Source organism: Calonectris borealis, chromosome 7 (genome assembly GCF_964195595.1).
Source record: "Calonectris borealis chromosome 7, bCalBor7.hap1.2, whole genome shotgun sequence".
Lineage (NCBI taxonomy): Eukaryota > Metazoa > Chordata > Aves > Procellariiformes > Procellariidae > Calonectris > Calonectris borealis.
In genome coordinates, this window is record NC_134318.1 from 3271949 (window position 1) to 3285349 (window position 13401).

Consider the following 13401-nt stretch of genomic DNA (forward strand, 5'->3'; position numbering starts at 1 on the left):
GTAATAAATTTATAGCAAAAGTGATTCCTGCAGTGTTGACAGATAAATAAATATTGGCCAAAGAGGTGGTGGAAAAAGACCCCAACCCCTTGATTTTTTACTTAAAAGTGCAGAAGTATAACACTGCTGGTTTTCTGCTGCGTGTGCATGCCAAGCGTCACCAAAGTGCACGTTGAAAACACTCTCGGTATTGCCGAGCAGCTCGTGACCTTGCCTCAAATCGATCCTTACAGAGCAAAGTGTGCTTTTATTTACCATGCACAGGATGACCCTTTCGGGTGAAACTTGGGGTACAAAAGGACTGAGGCATGTATGTTGGTTTAAAAAGTTTTAATGATATTTCAAAGTCCAGTTAACGTCCTTGGATTACTCTAGAATTACAGACTTGCTTCACAGAATTTAATCCCGGTTATCATTTCCTTGTAACGGATGATTGAGATGCCATTTTCACGTCATTCTGTTTAAACGTACATGATTGTCCTCCAGTAAACGGATAGTGTGATTTTTCGCTACACTTCATAGTGTCAAAACTCTATACAAATATTGTACTACGCGTACAAAAATAAGTGCTTCATGCACACACTTTTTTAATACTGCTTCTTGCCCTTTTCTTTGACATCTTTCTGAACTTATATAAATAGCTGAAAAAGCAGAGTAAAGTTACTGAACATGGAAAGTGAGAAACACTTTCTGCCAACAGTAGTCTTTTAGAGAGAGAGACACGCATGGATATGTTACTCGTTGGCAGTCAAACACGACTTAAAAGACATAGACAGAAGAGAAAATAAAGCCACAATACCCATAACACTCTCGGTTATTTCGCCCTCTGTGAACAGGTTTGTCGTTTTCTGCGAAGCCAGGCGTGCCGAACAGCAACCACAGAGGGCTTGTAATACCTTTAGGATGACCCTAATGAGCTACTTTATAAATAGAAAGGGTCTAATAGGACCACAAACTATACAGCTTATCTGTTTTTGTTCCATTCCTAGTGAAATCGAGTCAGCAGAAGCATGAGAATAGAAAACACTTAGCTCCTGGTAGTCAACATCTTGTCACAGACCATCGTGCTTTGTACAGCTTTGGGAACGCACGGGAAAAGCTCCGCTTGAAATGGCTTGTACCGTGCCACGTCACATCATCTAGACCGGATGAAAAATTTGGGGCCGTATCTGTGGAATCAATGGGCGTCGTCAACCCGGTTGTAAATTCTCCCCCCAAAAGGGTGTTTTTTGGTCCTAGACTAAGCAGATTCAAGTTTTCATAGTGTGCATTACTGTATGGGATATGTTATATAGGATTAACTTGTCTGCTGTAGTTATCTAACACTGGGTTTCTCCTATATCTCTAGAGCATTGTTACTCCTGCCTCAATCCGATGGCAAAAATAAATGGATGCCTTCCTACTGTAAACCGAAGGATGCTCTCGGCATCCCCAAAGCGTTCAAACACACCACCAATAGCGGTGCTCTCCAAAACAAGAGGCGCCTTTACTCTTGACGTGAACCCTTTTCCACTAAATCAATTTTTGCAAGAATTGCAGCAGCCAGCAGCCTTGCTTTAATCTGTAAAGCAGCACTGAGAGCCAGGCAAAGCTCTTTCCATCCTGTCAAAAAGGTTCCTTGTATATAATTTTATTCCTGTAGAGGTACCTGTTATTACTGGGCCATGGCTGTGAGCTCTTGTGCTCTAATTAAGTAGAGAATTGGCCCTAATGAATAGCGCTTTTCTGATCCTCAACCTTAATAGTCCTGAAAGTTTTACTATCTTTCACTGAATGTGCCATTTGATGGGAGGTGGAAAAAAATACGCCGTTATTTGCTTTTTTGTGACTTGTAGGTATGGCTGCGAAGTAGCAAAGAGGGAAAACTCTGCTGAGTGCTTGCTTCCTGCTTTAAAAAGCAAATTAGCATTAGCAAACTAGCCTGTTAGGCTGGGCAGACACGTTTATGATAAACATCTTTTTTCCTTGGCTGTGCCAGAATGAATTTAAAAGACACTTGAGATGCCTGAACACATCCCCACGGCACTGGTGGTTTGGGATGCTCGGAGGCGGTAAGAGGCAAACCGGAGACCTCCGCGTGGCCAAAGGGCAGCTTTTCATTCTACCTGAAATTTTGGGGTGAACCAAGGAGAAGTCCTGATGCACGGAGGGGCTCGCTGGAGACACCCCATCATTCCCTGGTCCCATGTCACAACGTCCACGGGACCAACTGTTTTCAGCACAGGTTGTTGCTTGTAAACACACACACAATGGTGTGTATGTATATACAACATATATATATATGTATGTATATACACACACCTGAGAACCACTCATTTTTCTGGGCTGTGATTTTTCTTTCTAGTGTGAAAATCTGATTTTGAGCGAAACTTTTTTATTTCTCCTTCCCCCCCAATATCCTGTTATGAAACTAAACAACTACAAGAATGAAACTCCAACTAAAATTTAACTTTAGGCGACAGATTAGTTTAAAATCATGAAGGTGTAAGAATTACCAGACTGAGATTTTTTTTTTTTTTCTGCCTGTGCTCGACTTAAGGGAACTCTATTCAAGACAGGATTAAAATGCTCCGTAGCCATCGCTGCGTGCGGCGACTGCGAAGGCGGGGTAGGCTTCGTAGGCTGCGTACGTGGCTAAATCTTGTCCCATAGTCACCGCTTGTTTGAGCTGAGTGGCTGTGACGGTCGCGGCTGCGTTAGCAATGGTATATCCTGCAGGGGAAAAGAGGGAAAAAAATACAGATTAATGAAAAGATGTTCAAAACTCACCATCGCCTGATAGTTTTTGATGGGAAGACTTTGCTGTCGATGGGTATGACATAGGGAGCAATGAGTTTGTTAATGGCAATAATCTAATTAAATTAAATAGGTCACTTCTGGCATGTTTTTTCTCCACATCAAAGGTAATAAAAAAAAAGCTGGAAAATTAAGGCATCTTCTCACCTATTATTTGTTAAACATGCTGCTTGAAAAATGCCCCTCTCTGTTGAATATTTTTTCCTTAGGCTTCAATTATTTCTGAGCTAAGAGGGTGTTAATGGTGCTCTGTACACGTCCTGCCACACATGACGTGAGGAGGGCAAGAAAATGAAGTAATATAGGGGAAATCTGGGCAGGTTTCATAGGGAAAATATGGCTCTGATACCCTGCACAGTCAAAATATATGCAATTCAGGACAGCCACGTTAGAGAGGAGGGAAACTCCCTCTATGCAATATCGGGGAGAAAATATTTAGTAAACGGGATTTTTTTTCCCATCAGTTTCTAATGGAAAATGTGGTTTCAACACTTCAAAAATTTCCATGGGAAAATGTTAACTTTGCTGATTTAAAATGAATCACTGGGAAAACAAACATCGTTTGGGGATGGTTTGTCTGAAAGCAGGGTATAGCAGCTGGTCGACCAGACCACAATATTTTATTGTGAAAGAATCAAGAATCAAGACAAAGCCCAAATTTGGATATCTGGGGTACCCATTGGCTCTGCTGGACCAGGCTCTGCTGCCAAACTACATCTCCCAGGGTCCAAAATCTCCGACCGACCAGCTGGGCAATGGGATCAACTCAAGGTCAGTCAGAGCCGAGGTCCTCTCGGTGAGGGGAATGGAGATATTGGGCAACACCCAGAACACGTTGTCTTGTTAAAGGTGTTACCTTAGGGGAAAACATGAGAAATTCGCTGTAATTTGAGTATGGCGGCTGCTCAAAGTATCTCCTTTGCATCAGCAAAGCAAGGAGCAACATTTCCATTAGGAATTGAGAAATCTGTCATTTAAAGCGTATCTGCCACCACCATAAGAGAAATGAGCTGCTACCTGGCCTGGCCTGAGCTGGGCTTCAGCAAGCCCTGACCAAGGACCGGTACTTTAATGTATGTCAATTTGTTGAGTTTCCGAGACAAATAACTAAGGGTGGATGAAAGAAAAAGGAGAGATTATAATTAACAGTAAGTGGAGACTGAATTCAATAAAGAGCCCATTTGGTTTCCACCCTGCGGAAGCCTGCACAAACCCAGACAAATTGATTTTTCTGTGGCTTTTGCGGACTCCTGTGGCAGGAAGCCGGATAGATTTTTTTTTTTTTTTTTTTTTTTTTTTAAAATCCATCCTTGAGACACTCTAAACAACTCAGTAGTACTGACTAATGCATTCCTCATGTGCAGTTTGGCATGCGTTGCTCCCACTACATCAGAATAACCGTCATGCTGGAGAGCACAGTAAATGTAATGCCTTGAGCTGGATTCCTGCTCCCAGCCTGTGTTCTCCATGGCTTCCCGAGTTGTTTTGGGCAGTTGCAAGAGCTGTTGAGTATGAATTCCCAAACTGGAAAAAAAACCTTCCAGTGGGGGTGTGAGAGCTGGGATCAGATCCTAACTTTCACGGTTGCGTCATTTCTTCGGCGGATGAAATCAAAAGTGTTGGTTCAAAAGGAGCTGGGGGTGCTGGGGGAGGACGGATAGACCATGACTCAATCAATCGTGCATCTTTCCAGTGAGGAAGATCTACTCCATCCTGGGTGGCATCGGCCAGACCGCAGCCAGCAAGTCCAGGACCCAGATGTGGCACCGGGAACGCCAATTCTGGATCCTGCATCCTACCTGGGGCTCCCAGTTGAAGGGAGGCATCCACAAACTGGAAGGACTGGAGGTGAGGTGCGTACCTGGGATGGGGCCCCGAGCGGTGGGGGATGCCCATCCTTGGACACTGCCCCAACTCGCCTGGACACAGCCCCAAGTCACCTGCTGTATCTGCGGCATTGACCCTGCTGGGAGCACGGTCGGACCAGAGACCCCCCACCCCGGTGCCTCCAGCCTGAGTTGCTCTATGGTATGTACACCGTAATTTGGGTAGTCCTGATATAAAGACAAATTACTATATAGGCAATAAAGATGTCATACACATGAGTAACATGAGTCAAGGTAAAGGCGTGGGGGGGAGCATAGCCAGGTCTGTCCTCAGTGGCCAAAACCAGGTTCATTCTTGACATCCACGAGGCAGCAGCAGGAAAAATAATATTCCAGGAGACCTTTGCTGTACAGACCTTCCCATACCTGGAAAAGCTGGCACTGCAGGAGGCACCTCTGCTCCCTCCGTGGGAATCCCCAGCGTCTGAAGGGTGTATTCTGCTGCGTAAGTTTTGGCTTCATCGATATAGGCGCTGAGCTTGGGTGGTGTGAAGGGATGTCTGTGAGTACAGCAAAATGTTAGCTTGGTTTTTTTTTTTTTTTCCCTCTAGGACTTTCCTGCCAGATGTTTTGATCCACTCATAGACGGCATCATCCCACATATGAAACGAAAACATTATTTTACTCGGCTGATGCATTAACAAACGTACTCTCCTCGTAGTAGTCCGGTTTCTCTGCTGAGTTTATCGGCCCTGGGTCTCATTTTGGACACAACATCCTTTCAGAGCATGTTGTGCATTTTCAGTCCGCAAGAAAGCCTGCTGCAGTCTGGATTTTTCTTTAAAATCCACAGCAAACAACCGTTTAGGTCAGAAATGTTTAGAATCATATTTAGAGCCGAATTATCAGCCTGTTCCTTCAAGCCGCTTTCTTTTTCCCACAAGAGCTATCGTATGCTTTATTTTTGTACTAAAAAGCTCTCTTTTGCCTGATTATTTCTGGCTTTCTGTAGTCTTTGCACCACCAGAGAGAGAGCACCAAGCACGGCAGATATCGCTATCAGTCTATTTTAGTTTGTGGATGTTTTTCCCCCTAATACATATTAAAAAAAAGGAAATAGAGACCTGTGCAATTGTATTTTGAGGAGAGATGCTACATAAAATGCCTTTTAAAAAAAAAATATATATCCTAAACCCCAGAAAACCTCAAATAGTTACGTACATGGTGGGGTTCTGGCTGGCAAGGGCAGGGATGGTGATTTTGTATAGGAAGAGCTGTCTTTGGTCTTGGCCAATTGCAGAGTGGAGCTGGTAAACAGGTTGTCCCCAGTTGTTTTTCTGGCAGATTTCTTCTAAGATCTAGAAGGGAGAAAAGGGATTTTTGCTCGGGTTAATTGCTGCGCAGCAGCCTTCTCGCCCAGCTCCAGCCCCTGCACTGGTCAGCTTCCTTCCCTCCAAAGGGTTTTCAGGGGTGTCGTGGCAGCTTCCTCAAGGCTTAGCAAAAAATATATAAAATAAATGGCAGGCAGGATACCACATTCACCTTGAAGTATAAGATTCATCTGAATGTTTTATACCTTAAAAATCTGTTTAATTCCTGAAGTTAATTACTACCCCGTTAAATCGGACGTCTTTGTCCTTTTGCTGATTAGCTGTTTTATTCTGTTATCGGTGTGGTTTTCTTTGAATTCTCCCCAGAAACTCTGTCTATGCACTTCTGTTTAACAGTGCTAAAATCCTAGGGTTGCATTCGTCTTCACTGCTCTGTTGCCTCCCTGGCTTAGTGGGTTACAGTGCATGAAAAGTCCAAATAGTCTTCTTTTTTTTTAAAAAAAAAAAAAAGAAAAAAGAAAAAAGGCTGTGTTCCCATCCAATTAATTATACAGGCTTCAATAGGCGATTTCTGCTTCTAGTTTGAAAGAGAAATGCTGAACCACATTTGCCCCAGCCTTAGCACAGCTTATTCCATGGTAATTGGGAATCGCTGTCCAGAAATGCTCTTGCTTTGGCTTTGTATTTCTTTTTTTTAACCCACTGGGTATGTGCTGTCCCAAATGGGTTTGAACACAGCGTGGTGTTCCTGTGCCTCCCTGTGAGCGGTGCTCGGACCAGTTGTTTTTTTTCAAGTAGCTCCACCAGACCTGACACTCAGCTGAGGAGGTGTTGGGTCTTGGGGCTTTGCGACATTGGCCATCCTGCCAGATGGGTCGGACCAGAGACCCCTGGGTGCCTCCAACTTGTGTCTTTCTGTGGCGTACCTTATTTAAAATTTACACTTAATTTTATTTAAAACTAAAATGTCAAATTTAAATGTCAGTGCTGCTTTGAATTTTGTAATCGTAGCTCCAACAGAAGTTTAGCACTTTGTAGTGTAAATAAACTAGTTCATTACGTTTCTTGACTATGGCAACCCTTGTTCCCTGCCGTCCCAATGCCTTTATACGAATGTCAGTTTTATAATGTTACGTCAACATTTAAATCTTCAACAAGGCAGATCTACTTATTAACACCGAGCATCCCAACTAGGCAGCGGGAATGAAACCCATCGTTCAAAGGTGCTGTTGGAACGGTCTCGTTGCAGCGGATGGGAGAGGCTAACCAAGTTGACAAGTATTAATGAGGCTGTCCTATTAATGATGCTGTCATGAAGCAAGCTGTCGCTGTTTAAGACCTGCTGTTGTGAAATAGTAGTGGGGGGGGGATTAGGGAGCTCAGCTGATGGGAAAATGTGCCCCAAAAAACTAGTGTTGCAACGCCCGGCGCTGTTACTGCACAATTTGAAATACATGCAGTGGGGGTTTGGCATGCATGGGAAGAGGAAAAAAATGAATTTCACCTGCCCTAAGGCAGTGCAGCACCCCTCAGGCTATTTACATGCTGATAAATTACAATAAGGGGACTGTGAAATTTTGCAGCGGGGGGGAAAAACCACTTTCCGGTTTTCTAGGGGAGAAAAGAATATTTTCATAGACTCTGGCAAACCGGATGCCGTGGCAATTGAATTGTTAATAGGCAAAGATGTGCTTCAAAATTCAGGGTGAAGTTAGTTCCTCATGTTGCTTTGGATGATGTAAGGAAAAGGAGTTGCCATGAGAGCTGGACCCTCAGAAACTCGGGGAATTTGTTCCGGGTTTGTTCTCCTCAGCCCTCATCCATCCATCTGGATCCCAGTCCCGCAAGTACAACCACATCGGAAGCCTCCTTGAGCAACCAGAGTTTCCTGCGCTGGGCTGGGTTGTGCAGGCAGTCAACACCTCTTTCCCCATAAATGATTTTAAAACGTACATTATTTTTCTATATATGCGCATTCGTTCCTTGGTGAAGCCCCAGGCGACGCATCCTGTTTATCAAACCCATTTTGGGCAAGAATTTCTTTACCCTCGGTGCTTTTATGGGACGACAGCCATAGCTGGATTTCATCTTACACCCATGGGTGTTTATGAAAACTCTCCTCCGAGGGAGAGCGGACACTGTTCTCCAGCGAGGCGAGTGGGTATCGCAAGATGCAACTAGTGGTATTCTATTTTTCTTAATGTCTTTTGGGATGCAAGAAGGGATTTAGCTATCAGTCCCCAGTGCAGATTCAAGCAGGGGGCCGTTTTCCCAAAAGCATTTTGGGCAAAGACAACCTCTGGTCGGGATATTCACTCTCTTTTTCGCGCACGTACCTGAGGAGCGAGTTTGATCCCTTGGGGCTTTAGCGTGACGTGGTTCATCGGCGTGAGCTCCATTCCTGGCAAGAGGTCGTAGAGTTTATCCTCTCCCCTCTTTTCTCCTTTGAGCTGGTATCCGCGCCCCAGGCCCGTGTACGCCAGGTAGCCGCGACCTCCCAGTCCTCTAACTCCCGCAGCCCCTACAGGTACATTCATGTAAATTTCTAGGAATGTAAGAAGGCATTAAACTGAATCAAATCACCGGAAAAATTACCCTGATTCTCGCTGAAATGGAAAAGTTAGCCCCATTCGCCGGGTTTGGGTAGAAGACGGGCAGGAGCCCCCCCATAGCCTTTTGCTGGGGTAACCCAGGCTCGGCATTGACGCCCTTTCTTTTTGGGCTCGTATGCTTGCACGGATGAGGTTTTTTGGGGGAAGCCCTGCTTCATTCTGAGCCAGTTTCCATCTTCTCTGGTCAGTTTTGACTTCGTGACACCTTTCTAACTAGATTTGTCGTTCAAAGGCAGAGAGGGGACAGCTGGTATCATTTGCTACCCACCAGTGTAATTTCACTTTCATGAAGAATTCAGAGTTTATACAATCCCTTGCTTATATGAACCAAATTCCCTTTATTTTTCCCCATTAAGCTTCCGTTTTTGCTCGGGGAGCCCTACTTGGGAGTCTGGGGAGACTGCAAGGCAAGAGAGGGCTGGTGGGTTATCACATCTGCACCTTTCCCAATGCAACCTTCGTAGAAGCTGCTCGCACCTCTGCGAGCAAAAACATGGGGGGCAGCAGGGGAAATTCCTGCTCCCCTTCCTTGACAAGGGGGAAAAATTGGCTTGTGTGGTCCTTGCCAGCCCTACTGGGCTGCCACGTGGGGTCCCAGCCTGCCGTGGGACCTGGCCATGGGCTTGGGGACACAAGCTGACTGCCACAGGTGTCATCTTCGGAAGGAAGATGAAACGGGCAGATTGATTTCTTTTTTTTGCTAGCCCCTAAGCGTACTTCTGCACTTACCAAACAACGCCTGCAAAGATATTTCACAGGGGGGGGTACCTGAGCGTGGGGATTTGATTTGGTCCCAGGTGTGGTCACCCAGGATCAAAGGCAGAGCCTCAGCAGCTTTCAGAAATACTCTCTGTTTTCACAGACTGCTTATTATTAGGTTAATGATCCTCCCCAAAAAGGAGTCCATCTCCCAGAGCACGCAATTAATGGCTTTCTTGATTTCAGTACTGGTTCCCCACCCTGCGTCAGGGCGATGTGACCTCCTGGGAAAGGCCGTGGCTTTGGGTTCGAAAAAAACCAAGACCGGTAAAACTTTCCCTATGACCTTCAAAGCAAAGAGGAAACACAGCGGAGAGCTGTGCCGGTGGCTGGTTGAGGGAGTTGGCTCTGAAGAGGGGAAAGGAAAATTGTTCTATTTGGTCTTCCCTGCTGGGGCAAAACCAGGAGGATTCGTGGTTTCTTTACACTGGACGTAGGGCAATCTGGAAGCTGTTTCAGGCTTGCTCTGGGAAAATGGTCATTTTTTTCATGCCCCGCTTAGTCTGCTGGAAGATTACTATGCATTTGGGAAGGACAGAGCCTAAAAACTGTGTTTTTCGTCCCTCTCTGAAAGGGATCCAGCATCCAGGGCAAAGTCAACGCCCTCGACACGAGTCTAGGGAGCAGCCACCCAAGCCCCGCAGGAGTTATTTTGACAAAGCTGCGTATTGGCGTGACGGGAGTTACCTCGGATGGACGGGGGCCGGATGATGCTCCTGTTGCTGAGCCCCTTGGTGGCGGGGAAGTGGAGGTTGGGGATAGCTGCGTAGGCTTGGGGTGCGTAGAAAACCGGGGCGCCCAGGTAGGCGGTGGCGGGGTCGTACACATGTCCGAAGGTGTAGGTGTATTCTCCTTGCAGCATGGTACCTCTGCCGCCTGTGCCCCGGGTGTACCTGACGTAGCTGTCTTTGTCGACGGGTTTGGCTAACGTCACCTCGATCGGGGACCCGTCCAGCACCTTCACGCCGGGGTGGTGGGGAGAGAGCACAGGAGAAGCACACGCGTAAGTCTCCAAAGCGCACGGGGGTTATCCTGCCTAGGGAGGCAGTTTCCCCACATGGTTTGCTAATGGGATGGGAAGATGGAGAAAAACACCCAAAAAAGTCAAAATCTCCCTCCCACGGGTGGAAGAAGGCACTGGCTGGGTGAAAACTTAACGTGTTGAGAGCACCCAGCCCTACCCCTGCCGGGAGAGGCTCCTTAAGCGAATTAGCACAACATGAACCCTTCAAAAGGCTTCGCTTCCCTGCAAAGCAGCACGTAAGTCAGTGAGATTATACGTGCTCCTATGGAGAACAGCAGTAGCACTAAAAATAGGAGCGGGGTTAACACCTCTTTGGGAACAGCTCTTGCATTACAGTGCCGTGAATTACATGCAGCGCAAGAAGTACTAAATACAGCAACCTCCTTGCAAATCCGCATCTGAATTTGGAGCAGATGTTTTGGGTTGACCTTGTTTGTCCCGGTTTGCCATTCACACGCTGCCCTGCGAGTGTTTTTGTTGGCAGAGGTGGAACAAGGATGTGAGTGTGAGCCAAGGGAACCATAACCCCCCCTTTTGCTAGTCCTCATTTCGGCTTTGCTCCGCTTTTTTTTTCTGATGGGTGAACTACGGTCTGAGCTGGGCAAACATTTGGCATGAATGCAAGGAGCAAGAAGCTAAAATGAACAGTTTGTGTACATCAGGGTTGCTGAAAAACAAATTCAGGAGTATAAAAGCTGCCTGCGAAGAGAAAATAGGGCTAACACCTTCAGGATGTTTCTGTAGCTAATAAACTGGGCAGCTTTATTTCAGCTCCGTATAATGTACTGCACATAAGCCCCACAAATTAGCATTTACAGCAACTTTACCTTCCCATTCAAGGCTTTCATAGCTTCAACCGCGTCTTCTCTTTTATTAAAGTGCACAAAGGCATAATCTCTAATTTTCTTTACTCTCTCTACTGCACCTGCAGAAAATGTTGGAATATTAGTTGGAAATGGGTATTAGTTGGAAAATACGGATCTGAAAGAGCAACTGTGTTGGGTTATGAGCTCTTGGAGAGCAAAGGCTGACCAAGAGTAAAAGAGCAAGAGGACAGTGTCTTCTTACCTCTTAGGATGTATATATCACGGGAAAATAAATATAAAGGTTGTAGTATTTCAAGGAACCCTAGAAATACTTGAGGTCAGACACCAGCAAGTTTCCCATTACACTGGAGCGGTTTTCTCCTGTCCAAAATGCTCTGTTGGATGCTACCTTTGGTCTTGTGTCTCTCTTCTGCTACAGACCACCGAGACCAGGATGGCTGAGCAGGACATGCAACAGCCCAGGATTTGGTGAGCTACAGGTAATGTCACCGTGTGGTCGCCATCTCCGTGGTTTTGTAGATGCATCGTACATGCTAATCAGAGGCAGCTTCAGGAAAGCTGATGCTTCTGCTGTAAAACAAGGAGGCTCTTCTCTTAACCATCAACTCAGGACGTTCAGTAAGAACAAACACAAGTCCTGTCTGGGACAGAGCAGCCCCACACATGGGGGTGGGCTGGGACCAACGGGGCCAGCAGGTCTGGCCCTCAGAAACAGCCCTTCCCGTGCGAGCGGGGTGTTCCTGGGATGGGGCCTCAGGTGGTGGGGGATCCCCGTCCCCAGGGATGCCCCGATTCGCCTGGACGCGGTCCTGATCAGCCTCCTGCAGCTGTGGCGTTGGCCCTGCTGGGAGCGGGGTTGGGCTGGAGACCCCCACCCTGGTGCCTCCAGCCTGAATCTTTCTACACCTTTGCGATTACCCACAAAAATTCAAATGTAAATGGCTTCTCGTTCTTCTCTTCTATGTCCATACTCTACAGCTTTCCCTTGTCAGCTGCTCTGCTGCTGGGAACTTCTTGGCACCGAGATACTCAGCACTAATAAGTTTGTCTCCAAAATAACCACACCGCTCCTGTTCCCTGTGGTCACAAGCTTCAGACATCTACCTTTTCTTCTCTAATTGTTCATCTTCCCCACTCCCGTGGGTTGGGAAGCACATCATCAACCAGCCCAGCCACCGAGCCTATAACATCCCCAAAGATATCCTTTGGAAATAAGGGATGCTGAACTGCTCTTCTGTTGGCTTCTTACCCTTTAAAGCTGAACAGGTGCGCAGGGAAATGTCCTACTGCCGCAAAAAGCGCTTACTTAAATAACTGCAGGAGAAAATATATTTCTTTGGAGTTCAGGGGGAGTCATTAGGAGCTCCAGCGGGCTAAATGAAGCCTGTCCCAGCCTATAACCTGAGCAGCCTGCACGTCTTCAAAATGTAAGTAGCACTTTGCTTCCTTCTGGGATCGGAGGGTGATTTTCTAAGCTCAAAGTTATGGGAGTTATATGCTGATGCCTTGTTTACAAGTCAAGGCTTTAATGAACTCTCTGTGTTTTGAAAATCCCCCTCCTGCCTCCTTGAGAGCTCTCTGCGTTACTGATCCTCGCTCAAGCCAAAAATCTGCTCTTCCCTGCTTCTGCCTCTGCCGGGGCAGAGCAATGTGATCCCCATCCTCAGGACACCTCCGTGGAGAGACCGTCCGTGTCATGTTATGGGGGAAAACTTGTCCCCTTCGGTACCTTTGGAGATCACAATCTTCCTGCTGGAAACTTTGCCAGGGATAAGGATTTTTGCCAAAATCTCTAGGTAGCAAGGGTAGGGCTTTTCAGTGAGACAAGTGATGCAGATCTCTATAGAAGTCATCCGGCACTGAATTTGGCACAGATTTAAGGGGTGATACTTGTACTATATTACGACTTGAGATGCATAAGCAGCATTCCTGGTAGTGTCTACGGAGCCCATAGCGATGTGGTAATTGCTCTGCCATGGGGACCTCTGGATCGTAATTCCTTTGGTTAGGGTTATTTTTTATGGGATGACTTGTTATCCTCAAAAAAGCTTCTTAATGCCCTGGATCAAATGTGCACTTCAGGCAAGCAGTACTGAAATGCAGCACAATGGATAAGGCAGATAACCAAGATGGGGAAGTGAATAATTTCAGATCCTTGCTGACTTTTTTGATTGTAATCTCACTACAACTTAAACCGCATTTGCTCTCCCCAAAGCTCAGGTTTTG

General features: G+C 46.2%; 1 protein-coding gene across 2 annotated transcripts in view; it reads right to left on the reverse strand.

Moving 5' to 3' along the window:
- Positions 1-315: 315 nt before the first annotated feature.
- The window catches only part of A1CF (APOBEC1 complementation factor), a 30150-nt gene continuing 17064 nt past the window's right edge, over positions 316-13401 (reverse strand). The window contains exons 7-12 of one of the 2 annotated variants that reach the window (XM_075154071.1): positions 11176-11273; positions 10012-10282; positions 8290-8474; positions 5844-5980; positions 5049-5182; positions 316-2712 (exon numbers count right to left, since the gene is read on the reverse strand). In XM_075154071.1, the coding sequence (XP_075010172.1) occupies positions 2561-2712; positions 5049-5182; positions 5844-5980; positions 8290-8474; positions 10012-10282; positions 11176-11273 (977 nt within the window). In that variant the 3' untranslated portion in view covers positions 316-2560. Of the gene's footprint in view, positions 2713-5048; positions 5183-5843; positions 5981-8289; positions 8499-10011; positions 10283-11175; positions 11274-13401 lie in introns of both variants that reach the window. The other variant, XM_075154069.1, reaches the window with a different exon arrangement.